The sequence below is a fragment of the Uloborus diversus genome, chromosome 8 (assembly GCF_026930045.1).
Source record: "Uloborus diversus isolate 005 chromosome 8, Udiv.v.3.1, whole genome shotgun sequence".
Lineage (NCBI taxonomy): Eukaryota > Metazoa > Arthropoda > Arachnida > Araneae > Uloboridae > Uloborus > Uloborus diversus.
Genome location: NC_072738.1, coordinates 122,365,889 through 122,378,649, shown reverse-complemented (window position 1 = coordinate 122,378,649; position 12,761 = coordinate 122,365,889). Strand labels below are relative to the sequence as shown.

The 12,761-nt window shown below is 30.2% G+C and overlaps 1 protein-coding gene across 2 annotated transcripts in view; it reads right to left on the bottom strand.

The window, feature by feature from the left end:
• Nucleotides 1-12,761, bottom strand: part of LOC129227470 (cyclin-C-like) — a 28,424-nt gene that overhangs the window by 13,159 nt on the left and 2,504 nt on the right. For both annotated transcript variants that reach the window (XM_054862037.1, XM_054862038.1), the window contains exons 2-8: nt 12,462-12,568; nt 10,296-10,380; nt 7,478-7,547; nt 6,718-6,769; nt 6,520-6,611; nt 5,604-5,695; nt 2,613-2,680 (exon numbers count right to left, since the gene is read on the bottom strand). In XM_054862037.1, coding sequence (XP_054718012.1) covers nt 2,613-2,680; nt 5,604-5,695; nt 6,520-6,611; nt 6,718-6,769; nt 7,478-7,547; nt 10,296-10,380; nt 12,462-12,568 — 566 coding nt within the window. The remainder of the gene's footprint in view (nt 1-2,612; nt 2,681-5,603; nt 5,696-6,519; nt 6,612-6,717; nt 6,770-7,477; nt 7,548-10,295; nt 10,381-12,461; nt 12,569-12,761) is intronic.

Sequence of the window (12,761 nt, the reverse complement as noted above, 5' to 3'; positions counted from 1 at the left end):
AAAAAATGCTTTGCTTGCTTAAGATTTCGCGAAAAAAGTTGACTAAGAAACAAACAAGATACAAAATTCTTCAGATATGACATTTTAAGAGACATTTATATTTTGATGGAAACATACACTACATGTAAGTTATATACTGTCAGCCCGTTTAATCAGGTAACAGATAAACGAATACCCCACTTATACGAATAAAACCTCCTGGAACCGAATATTTCCCCATATATGCAATCTTGAAGATCTCCCCGCAATCGAGTAATTTCTTCGGATAATTGAAAAATATTGATTGAGTTTTGCAAACATTTTGCTGAGAAAAATATTAAATAAATTAGAAATTAATTGATTAGGAACAATTATTAACATTAAAATATAAAGTAACTAGCTGCATTGCCCGGCTTTGCCCGGTCTACCTTGAAAAAAACCATTGTGTCAAGTGAAGTATCTTCAATAACCAGGATTAAATGAAAGAAAAATAAACATCATGCAAAATTTTCTCGCCAAACAATGACGACAGATAGTAAAATACTTTTAAGAAGTTAAAATAAAATGAGAAAGATGGATTTAAAATGCGTTACCGTGGAAACGCGAAATAAAATGGTTAAAAACTTGAATAGAGAACAGATTTTTGAACTTCATTTAATTCGCTTGTAACTTTTTTTCTAATGGAGATAGAGGGTTAAACTTTCGACCTTAGGTCGTGTTAGATCTGGAGTAAAAAAAACAGCTCTTTCCAATGCTGTCAAAAAGAAAACTGTGGGACAATTCCTTCACTTTCTGTTGATGGATTTAATGAAGAAAGTAGTGCCTAAATTTCAGCTAAGCCTAAAAAAATTTGAGCTAAAAACGTAAAAAACTCCCGCTGCAATTAAGTTAGAGCATTGGAACAAATTGCGTAGAACGCGGAAAATTCTTCCCTTTCCAATAATATGTAATATTACTATTTGCGAGTAATTTTTCACCCCCATATTCGGGAATTTATGTGAAAATTGGGCCTAAATTGGAATAAAAAAAGAACTATTCATTGAATTGTTTTTGAACTGGTCTGCAAACCTTCTCAGGACTTAAAGGAACAAACTGTGAAAATTTCAGCAAAATCGGCCGGGTAGTTCTCGAGTTTTACGAGATCAAACACACAGATGCTTTTTGGAGACTTCATTTTATACTATGTAGAGATATCCATCGCTGACACAGGGGAGAAAAACAACATCCATAAAAACGTTTCCAAATTTCTTTTGCCTTTTATCATTCCAAAAAAAAAGTGCCTGTCGATAATTAAATTAAATAACACAAATAAATGTACACATTTTAGACGATGAAATTGTCTAATATGACGATATAACTATTAAATGTAAAATACGATAGACGAGGAGGGGGAAAAGAGAGTCAGAAAAGTGTTTGCAAAAGATCTTAAGCAAGCAATCCCCTATTATGGAATTTTTCAAAAAATAACGTACTGAAGAAAGGTGCCAAAACAAAGATTTCATAACTCAAATTGTAAGTTACTTTATAATTTTCTAACATACTTCTGATATAGTATATACTAATTATTAAACTATTTTGTTGTTCATTTAGCTCATTTAAAAAACTTTTTGCAATAACATAAAATATTTTCTTAAAATAGCTATTCTTATATATTATTTCTGTAGCCTATTTTTTGTCACTACGCAAGACCTTCCACATTTCTTGATCGATTTCTTTGATTTACCCCTCATTTAAAAGCTTATCATGCAGGCTAATGACGAAAAATAGACCCACGGTCTAAAAATTGTTTTTTCTGTAAGAAAAAACTTTTTTTAAAGCACCAGACTAAGGTTTTTGGTTAAATTTATAAGTTTAACTTGCGCTGTGACCGACAGAGCTGAATAGCTCAAGCGGCAAACCGTTTGTCTGGTAACCAGAAGAATGAGTGTTCGAGCCCAGCCCAGACGATCTGGATCGAAAAATTAGACAAATGTCACGCATTACATGAACACTTAAAAACAATAAGTAACACAAGTGAGGCAATATAATAAATAAGATGGAAACGCTCCTTGATGCAACCTGTAGCTAAATTGATTCTTAATTGTAAGTTTTTTTTTTTCAAAGCTTCGACTCTGGTCAGAACCAAAAAGTGAGCTATGATCACATTATCAGAACATTGTATTTAACAAGGTTTTGTTGCCGATGTCTTAAAATTACATGCCTTCTTTTGTGTGTTTACTTTTTTTTATTCTTCTTCATAATGTTCTTTCTTTGAAATTTTTAAAGAGTGAAATGCCACATGAAACGATTCAAAGCATAGTGCGGAGTTCCGCACGGGTCGACTAGTTGATTTATTATTATTAAAGACAAATGTTGTCAATTTAGGAAGGTAAATAAAATTGCTCAGCTTAATCAAATACTCCGCTTCATCGAATAATATTTCTTGTAACCGATGATATTCGATTAATCGGGGCTGACACTATACATATATTTTCTTAAACTTGGTTGTGTGGTTGAAATTGGTAAATTTCTCAAATCATGTTATCAATTGGTTATTGTTATCAAAATCATTTTGTGATCACAGTACTTAAGTGGAGACTACAGTATTTGTAAAATTATATGTATAAGAAAATGTAACATGCATTGAGTGTTACCTAAAGCAATTTGATGAGGAGGGTAGAGCAAACAAACATCTGTTCGCAAGCTATCATTTATGACTTTCCTGAAAAATTTTAATATAAAAAAGGAATTACATTAGAAACAATTTTAACATTCATATAAGATATTTTCATGTTTACAAGGTCCATTTATTGCAAAAGTAAACACTAAATAAAATGTATAGAAAAAAAAAAAAAACGATGCAGTATATTGATGTATGTACAGTAAACTCCCGATTATCCATGGAGCAGATTATTTGCGAGTCGATCGATAATCAGGAACATGTATATTCGCAGCAAAAAAGCAAGTACCAATAGCTGTTTTTTGGTCGAAAAATTGTAAATTTAAACTGAGTTGATTTTGCTTTATTTATTTATTTATTTTTGTGTGTTATTTGTGGCTGTTAAGTTCTGCTGAGCAAAAATACATATTTTTTTTACTGTACTGTATTTATTTTCACTGTTTGTAGAAAGTATTATGCATGAATACAGCTAAGTTTTTGAGGGAGGACAATTTTTACCTTATTTGTCTCTCATTTTAGCCTTTTTGCTGTTTATACGCGATTATTATTATTATCCGCCACACCTGAGCCACCCAATTCAACAGATAATCGAGAGTTTACAGTTTACAAAAAAGTACCAAAAGTCATGGACAGCAATGTACAAACATCCAAATTATAAGCCTTCATGTGAAAAGCTTTCTAAGGATATTTTCGCCATACAGTATCCTATTTAGAGCAAGATGCGTGGGGCGTTCCATTTTGAAATTGTTAGGATTACAACATTTCTTGATCAGTGCATAGACAGGTGAGTAACAGTTACAGTCAGGGTTCACAGACTAATTGTTAAATGGCAATTTTTTCCGATTAATCAGCGGGAAAATATTTTTTTCCTAAAGTTGCTTTAAGTAAGCTTACAGAAAGAAACTATGATGAATTAATTTGTAAACAGTAAAATAAAAATCCTGAATTAAGTGGCAACTAAAAATAAAAGCGACTAACTACCAAATAGCATGACCTTGAGGGTCACAGATTTGGGAGAAATTCTGGATGTGGTAAATTCACACTAGATATGAACTCGGGTAAAGCAGTCGAATTGCAGGCCCTAGTACGTCTGAAATGGATGTCTAAAGTTGCTAGTTGAGCTCCACAAAAAGTTTTTTTCTCTGCAATTAAATTTTCTAACCCTTTTCTTGCAATTGCATTGCAGTAGGAGCCCACTGAGAGCATTCACAATATAGACCCCTCCCTCCATGCGCCAAATGTGCTGAGAGCAATTATTGTGCCAAAGTTTCAAATTCCAATGCAGAAGCCATTGTAATTCTGGTGACTGAGAAATCAATCCGGTCCAGACGACACGACTTTGAGGGTCACGGATCCAGATAAAATTCTGGATTTAGGTCAATTCGTACTAGATGCGAGCCCAGGTATACTGGTTTGAGTGTATAGAGGCTTTAGTTTGGTTGCAAGAATAGTCTAAATTTGCTTGTTTGGCTCCAGAACTGTAACAGTAGTTTCTTTGGAATTTTAAGCTTCGGCACAATATTAGTCCTCGAAACACATTTGTCTGTTGTCAGTACAACATAGGGAGTGGAAGATTTGACTAATAACTATTGACTAACAAAATATTTGAATTTTCATGTCTAATTATCCGAATGTAATTTTATTAACAATAATAAGAAAATTGGCCAACAGAATTTGAAAAAAAAAAAAAAACTATTACTGTCAAAGCACTCATTTTTACGAGGCTTGTTCTTTGGGGTGGCTCAGAGAGCACTACCACTGTGACGAATGTTCTATTGTACTAGGCTTTAATTTTTGCAAGCCAGTTGTAATCGTGAAAACTAAGCCCCATGAAATATTGCAATTGCATAGACATAACCAACTTTTGGTTTTGTTCAAATGAAGTCTGCACTAATTTCTGCTTGCCAAATCATAGTCATCTCTATTTTTTCAAAAATTACACCCTGTGAAAATAAGTTCTTTTGTAGCAGTCTTAAAAATGAAAATGGAGAAAAATAAATCAGGCAATTCTGCAAAATTTCAAATCATAAACAAAACAAAAAAAAAAAAAAAAAATGGGGGGGGGGGGAGGATATGGAGTTATTGTAGCATTCAAAGTCACTAGACACTATAATTAATCAACAATTGGCCGATTATCTTCTGCTGAAAAATTGGACAATTTGCTTACTGATGCATCCTTAAATTATAATATATAAAAGGTGATTGTAGGGTTAGTATGTAGCAGACATCCATAAGAGCATGAACCCAAGCTGTCAATAAGGCACCTTGCAAGCTGGTGGGTCAATAATGATATGGGCTATTTTTTCAGTCTTAGGTCTTCTGTGAAAGAAAATTTTACAATGTTAAATTTTTTTCTTAGGTCTTTTTGCCAGACTGCAGCAATCTGGAAATGGATATATTTAGATGCTGAGAGTCTATTTGCAGCCATTAATGGACTTTAAGTGCTCCATCAAGAGTGGAATTTTACAAAACTTCGAAATGATGGTTAGCTACTATAGAGGCAAATGATTCAAAATTTTTTCAAGAGATGTCTAGTAATTTTTTAATTCAATCATCTGGATTCACCAATTTAAGAGTCCTTACTCACACAATATTAGAAGTTAGTGATTATTATCTTTTGGGCTTTCAGTACATATATTCAGATGTATATTTCTCCAAAGTACAGCAGAAAAATCCAGAAATGTTTTTTTCAAAGTCCAATAAATTAATCAAACATTAATGAGATGAATTCAAATTTGAACATTTTGAATAATAAAGCAAAAATTGCTAAAATTTGAATTCCCCCCCCCCCTAGAAACATGGAAATGCTAATTTAGACATTTGATAATTTGACTAATTTAGATTTTTAATGAAAATTAGACAAAACACACGCACACAAAAGTGTGAGCCTGCATGTTGAATTAATGTACACGATGACCACATATTTATCTTTTTTTTTCTGTTTATGTTTATAAAAATATTTTACCAAGCCATTGGTAGAAGGGAATCTTCTTGACCAATATCTTGAACATAATATACTAAAGGTCTATAAGGGTGATATAAAACTAAGCAGCAGTCCTGAAATAAAAGAACAATTTATCATGAATTTCAGAAGTAATTGATTCAAAGTAAATTTTTTAAATAAAAAATAAAACTATAAATAGGGAAGGAGACACACTAAATTTACATAATAAAATATATAGGGTAAAATTCCTTTGTACAGAGGTAACTAAGATAGAGTTATACATGGTGGTAATGTTAACTTAATTTTCCTTTTTTGAAAACATTTTTCAACAGTAAAATAATTTACTACAAAGTAAAGGACAAAGCTGGGGCAATTCTTTAGTCCTTAGTGGCGAGTAGTAATTTTTATTAGTAGCCGCTTTTTTGAAATTGTGGGCACTTTTTTACACTCAAAATAAACTATATATTTTCAGTTTGTTGAAATTTAGTCCTAAATACATGTAAGTGATATACTCTTAATAAACTAGCTTATAAGGGATGCATCTTTATTTTGGTGTCAAAGATTTATCAATTACTTAATGTTCTTTGGACACTTGAAAGCAATTAATTTTTTGAAGTGGGCATTGAGTGGTAATTGAAACTCGATTTATTAATCGCCTTTTTTTTTTCTCTTTTTTTTTTTAAAAATTGTTTCTCTTGTGGCCTGGTAGCAATCACTAATTTTCCTGTTCACTATGAAGCTGGATTTCAAGTGCAGTTCAAAAGTTCAAACTCATAAATATCAAGGTTTGAGTTTAGGGTCCTATTCTGTAGATATTATTTAGGTTTGTTATGAGTCAAGTTGACATCATAAACAATTTTTAACATAAGTCAACACATGCAATTTGAGCAGATGGAAAAAAATCTCGAATCTTAAAAAATGGAGAAAACTAACTTACCATCATTTCTAAAAGATAAAATTCACATTCTTGAACATGAGTCATTCGGTAAGGAAACTCTTGAGGGTAAGCATAAGAGAATTTGTTTTTCACTGAAAGAACAATTAAATTCATACCAAGTTCTATTATAACTTTATATGAAAACATATATATTAAACAAACAAACAAACAAACAAACAAAAAAAAAAAAAAACTTACCTACAGTTTGACAAGTAGACATCAGACGACTATTAGAAATTACACCAAATTCCTACCAAAATAAGTATCGATTTAAAAATAATTTTCATTGAAAAGCAACAAATTGACATTTAAAAGATTTTATCAGTATTAAAATAATATGTTTAGGATTTGAATGTTTTACTAACTTGAGAAGGAGAGAGATAATTCTTCATAAGACAAAATTAAACTAAAAAAAGAGTTGAAGTAAAGAAAATGCTTACAGAAAAAACATTTCACATGGAACACATTTAGAGGGGGGGATATGCAATTTTTTTGAGCTAACAACTGAAAGATACCTTTCTTTTATGCAAAGCGTTAAAAATTGAAAATTTATTATCCTATGTCGTAAACATGATTAGGTTTAGGCCAATGTTGCCACACTACGCACTAAAGTCATATCAGCACTTTTTAACAAAATTGCGATACGATTACAGGATGGTTCCTCCTCACATATTTCACATTAATACAATGTCTTATGGTCAATACAATGTCATCAAAAACATGGAGGTGCAAAACTTTAAACGATAATTTCTCATTTTTTACTCGGCTGTAGATTCAACATTTGAGCTTATCATGGCAGAATGGATCAAGGGCCCATAGGCCTAAACCCAAATAATATGTGTAAATTTTTTAACATAGTAGGTTTAAGGGATAAAATAAAAGAATAGAATCATTATGAAGAATAGAGCTTCATTTGTTGTGTAGCCAAATGTAGTATTGTATTAAAAACCATACTTACTTCTACTTTAGAAGCTAAGAAGATACATGTGGGTGCCATTAACAAAGGATCAATACATTTTAAGCTATTTCTATAAAGGGAAAAAAAGAAAAAAAAAAAAGATTTCAGAATAAAAAGCAGCAATTTTTAACTTTATAATTTTTTTTTTATTATCATTATTTTAAATGCTTAAACATATTGTGTTTATTTGCAATTGTAATAAGGAGGACACAGGTTAAATGGTTAAAAAAGTAGCTGTAGTACTTGAGCTGTAAAACAGCTGTAGTAGGTACTCGAAAGAATTTTTAAACCATTAGGGTAACGGCACCAGTATAAGACATGCTTAAGACATTGCTCATAGGTTAACTTAATTTTCTGAGTCTTTTAATATGTTTAGACTTTTTAAACTTTTTTTTAAAATCATGTAACTGCATCTCATCTAACATTTGGCTGCTTCTAGATCCTCTGTTAATTCTATTTTTACTAGCTCAATTTCGAAAAAAGCTCTGACCCCCCAGTAACAGTCACCAAAATAACTGATGGCATCCAGTAACAAAATAGAATGACGAAAGGATGGATAATGGACGAAAATTCCCTTTTTCTCTTCAAGTTGTGCAAAAGTTCTTTATTTTTAGAACTTAAACCTTATTACATTCAAATGAACATGAAACACCGGCTGACCTCGTGGTGGCTGTTTATAACCTTCCACTGGTGCCTTGTAAATACCAACTAGCTCATACAATTCACTCTGATAACACTAGATGGATGCACAGTATTCATGGACCACAGTATTCATGGACCACAGTATTATCAGTTTTACCCGCCAAAATTCTTATTACTTAAATCCAAATTCATGACTGTCTATTACTGGTGTTTACTTTTTAAAAATTCAAAGCTTAGAAGGAAAAATAGCTTTTTTTTTTAAAAAATGGTTTCTGTATGATAATGTTTTACACAATGTTTTAATAAAATATTTATTTTTAAATATCAAATAAGAATTATAAATTGATAAAATATACATTCTTAAATTTAAAAACTAGTGAAATGTTTATTTTTCATTTATATTTTTAATATAATGTATTCTGCAACTGCAATAAACAAAAAATATAGTAACACGATAATTTTTATAAAATATTGGCATTTCCCTAGAGTGGATTCGTGGTAATTTAGTGTCAGAGCATGAAAGGGTACTACAGTCATTTCATCACTACAGTCAAGAGAAGAAAAACTGCACCAAAGCTAAAGGAGTCTCAGTATTTTTTTCCAGTTGAAAAACTCATTTATTGCATTTGAGTCAATCAATTACTTAATATTTTGGTTTTGAACACCTTCATTATTCAATAAATTGAATTTTTCAATTTATAAAACATAACTTTTAATAGATTACATTCTGTTTTTGATATTTGCTCAAAAAATACAATTTCATTCGAGCACTTTTGGTCAGGTGAAAACAATGGTTTTTACTGTGTCCGAAACTTTGCCCACCCAGACAAAGTCATAGTAATACCCAGGGTTCGCTGATATATATCAGTTGATATATATGATATATTCGATATTTATCTTTTTAACTACAGTATTTTCAATGTAAAAATTATATTAATCATAGTAATATTGTTCATTTATTATTAAAATAACTAAAAAGTTATGTACTGTATTTTTATGATGTATTAATGCATCATTAACATAACAGAGTCATATAATATTCCTTTTTTATTTTATATTCATAAAATTCTTAATAATGTAACGTTTTAATTCATATTAAAAGTGCCTAAATTAAATATTAAATATTGATTAGAAAAAAAAAAAAAAGAAAATGACTTATGACTGTGCACTGACTAATGCATATTTTTCAGTTTTGAATCATATAACTAAAAGCAACTAACAGAAGAAAACTGAGTAAAACAGCAAATGCTAAATTAGTACCATTAAAATTGATAAAAAATGTTAATTGAAAATATTAGACAGAAATAATGAAAGAAACCTTAATTTTAAGTCTACATGTTGTAATAACAATATAAGAAAATAAAGAGTGATTTGAGGATGCATTTACTATCTTGAAAATATCGGGTATACATGAAAATATCCGAAGTACATCAAAATATTGGATATTTTCGATATTTTTGAAAATATCTTAATATTTTCGAACCCTGGTAATACCACCTGAGAATAGTATTGACCTGAGTGAATATAATAATACTAGCCACTGTCAAACTAACATATTACATTTTAATAATGCATTTGATAGTTTTGTTTTGTTGACTAGTTTGACACAATAATATCCAAGTTTCAATGCACACAACAAAGGTTATTAGAACTAAAGTATTAGAATATTAAGTCCAGGGCAAGATTTAGACTTGCTAGCCAACAAATTAGCCAAATTATATACGTCTTAGCCAAAGACTTCAAGTTAGTAAATTTTAATTGTGTGAATTTTTAATATTTTTTAGAAAAGTTCAATCAGAAAACAAAGGAACAACTTTATAAAAAATATGCAATGCAAGTGTTTACATTTTAAATATGCAGCATACACTAAAGTTTACTGAACACTTAATAACAATGCATAATACATGAAATATCCAATTTGTTTTTTTCTTGCAGATTTTCTAATAATAATTTTAAGGATCAATGGGAAAACTATTTTTCCATTTTTTTGTGGACATTTAAGAATTTTCCGTTTGCCAAATCGGTTTCTTTCGTCGAATTTATGATTTTATCACATTTAGCGCAGGCCCTAAAATTGATTATTTCTCCAAAAAAAAAAAATTTTTTTCTTTTTGGAATGCAAATCCTTTTTAAGCATTGAACAAGTATCAGCAATTATTTTAGTAATAAAAGTTACCTGACAAAAAAACGTTTAAAATATACTGTGGCTGTTGCTATAACTTGCTGCTTTACTTTAAGTTGTTCTCCCAATGCTTGAATGACTGCAAGAAAAGATGAGATAGAAGGTTAGTTTACAATCACTTATTAGGACTGATTTATTAGAATTCAACTCTTAGTGAATTGGAGAATATAAGATGAACAAGCATTTAAAGCAACTACGAAGAGAAAAAATGCATTCAAATTTTTAGGATGATGAAGTGTAAATAATAAAAGAATAAAATTAATAAATGCATGAATAAAATAAATGAAAAATAAAAAGAATTTTAAAATACATAAAAGCAAATAAAAGTTAAGTAAAAATATTTAAAACAATAATAATAAATATTGTGTACAGTCTCCATTATTGTACATCAAATCTTGTCATCTTTATAATGGGTCATTCCATGTAAAATCAACAAGGCACTCAACTTGACCACCTCAGATTTTCATGAAAATTTCAGAAATCCTACTTTTTTACATCTTAAATTTTCATATAATATTTTTATCAATCATCCATTGTCAATGAATAAATATTTTTGAAATTCTTTGAAAACTTTTACTACCTGGAAGGCTTTAAAATGTTATAACTCAAGTTATATGTGGAGCTACTACCACTACACTCCTCTATACCTTACATAGTTTAACCAGTTGGACCGCTCAAGAGAGCTCTGTGTTTTGATCCTGGACTGGAGTCGAACAACCCCTGATCTAGTACCCCCAGAGGTATTGATTTGGAATGGGAACTTAAGGGACTTTTTAACAACGAACATATTTAACATGTTTTAGTCACCGTTAGCAAACACAGAGGATGGCATCAAACCCAAAACACTCCTGTTAAGAGTAATGCCTCAAAAATCAGGCTAGGATGACCGTTCTGTGGGGGGCTAGAGTTGTATAATGGCTCATTTTAAAGGTAATCACACATTGTATTACATTGAATTTCAGGAGTGATCAAACCTTCAACCCCCTCCCCCCCTCCTTCCTTCAGCTATGGCCTGGGAGCAGAGCTTGAAGCCGGTATTAGTCAGAAAATAGAAAGCATTGGAAGAACCCTTCCCACTTTTGAGGAGGAATGACAATTTACCACGCCAGCTCTACTGAACGGCAGGGTTCATGATTTTTTTAAAAGAATAAAAAAAGTCGGATTTTTTTATATTTTTTAAAAATGTTCAAATATTTGTTGATATTAATTACTTTACAGTTATAAACATAATATATTTCAAACAATAGATAAATCCATTCAACTTACTTTTAAAATTAAGATAAGTTCTCTAACCATTCAATAATATTTTAAGATTTATAAATACGTTATAATGCTTAGATAAGATATGATTTTGTTTTATTCTTTGCTTAAAGATAAGGTTTCCATTATCATGTACGTTTTAAGTGTAAAATAATATGTTGAACAATTACTTTTCTGAACTATATTAGTCATGGTGTATAAGAAAAACTCCAAATTTTTATTTTGTTCTAAGCTGTAATTTTGGAGTAAAAGCAATAGAGTGAAAATCTGTTACACACACAGAAAGAGGGATCTATGTAGTTTTGCCTGTTGAAGTTAAGATAGTATAATGCACTGTAGTTAAATTTAGAGCAATACATTCGAAAAATGCCAAATTAATTCATAAAAGTAAAATCAACTGACTTTAATTAATGATTTTGTTAAATAAATCACTTAATTCAAATCAATTGATTTAAATCAATGATTTAAAAAAATCACTTGATTTAAATCATGATTTTAATTACAATTTAAATCAAGCTGATTTAAATCAACAAACTCTGCTGAACGGAAGTAAGATGGTGTGTATTGTGAAACACAACTATTCTGATCTTTGTGAGAGTTGGTTAATTTTTCACTATCCTGGTAATATATTTATATGATTTCATAATCATTCAATGCAACTCAATTTGACTAACGTTTTGAAACAGCAAAATTTTAAAATACTCCCATTTTGTAATTTAATGTTCTAAATAAATTAATGGAGCTTTAACTAAATTTTTACAAGAATTTATTCAATTTAACTAACAGAACTGAGAGAGCAGTCTATATTTTAACTACTTTTAACAGCCTATAAAGATTCCAAATTTTTTTAATAATAACCAAAAATGGAAAAAAAAGGAATGCAAAAGAGTGAAAACTTACAATTGGCAAAAAATATCATCACTTTTTGATATTCCTCCTCGGAAAACATTTGCAAATCATGATGTCTTTCTCTGAGCAAATCTTGTCTATCCAACAACCACTGCTGGCTAAAAATTGCAGAAAGCATAGGGAGACTCGAATCAGTACAAAATATAAAATCAAAGAATACCACCATAAATATATAATTTAAAACTACCGATGTACTGTCATATATTGATTTATATCTACTACGCGATAACAATATTTAGATTTCTATCCGTCCAATATATCGTTTGAAAAGAAAATACGGGGAAATTAAAA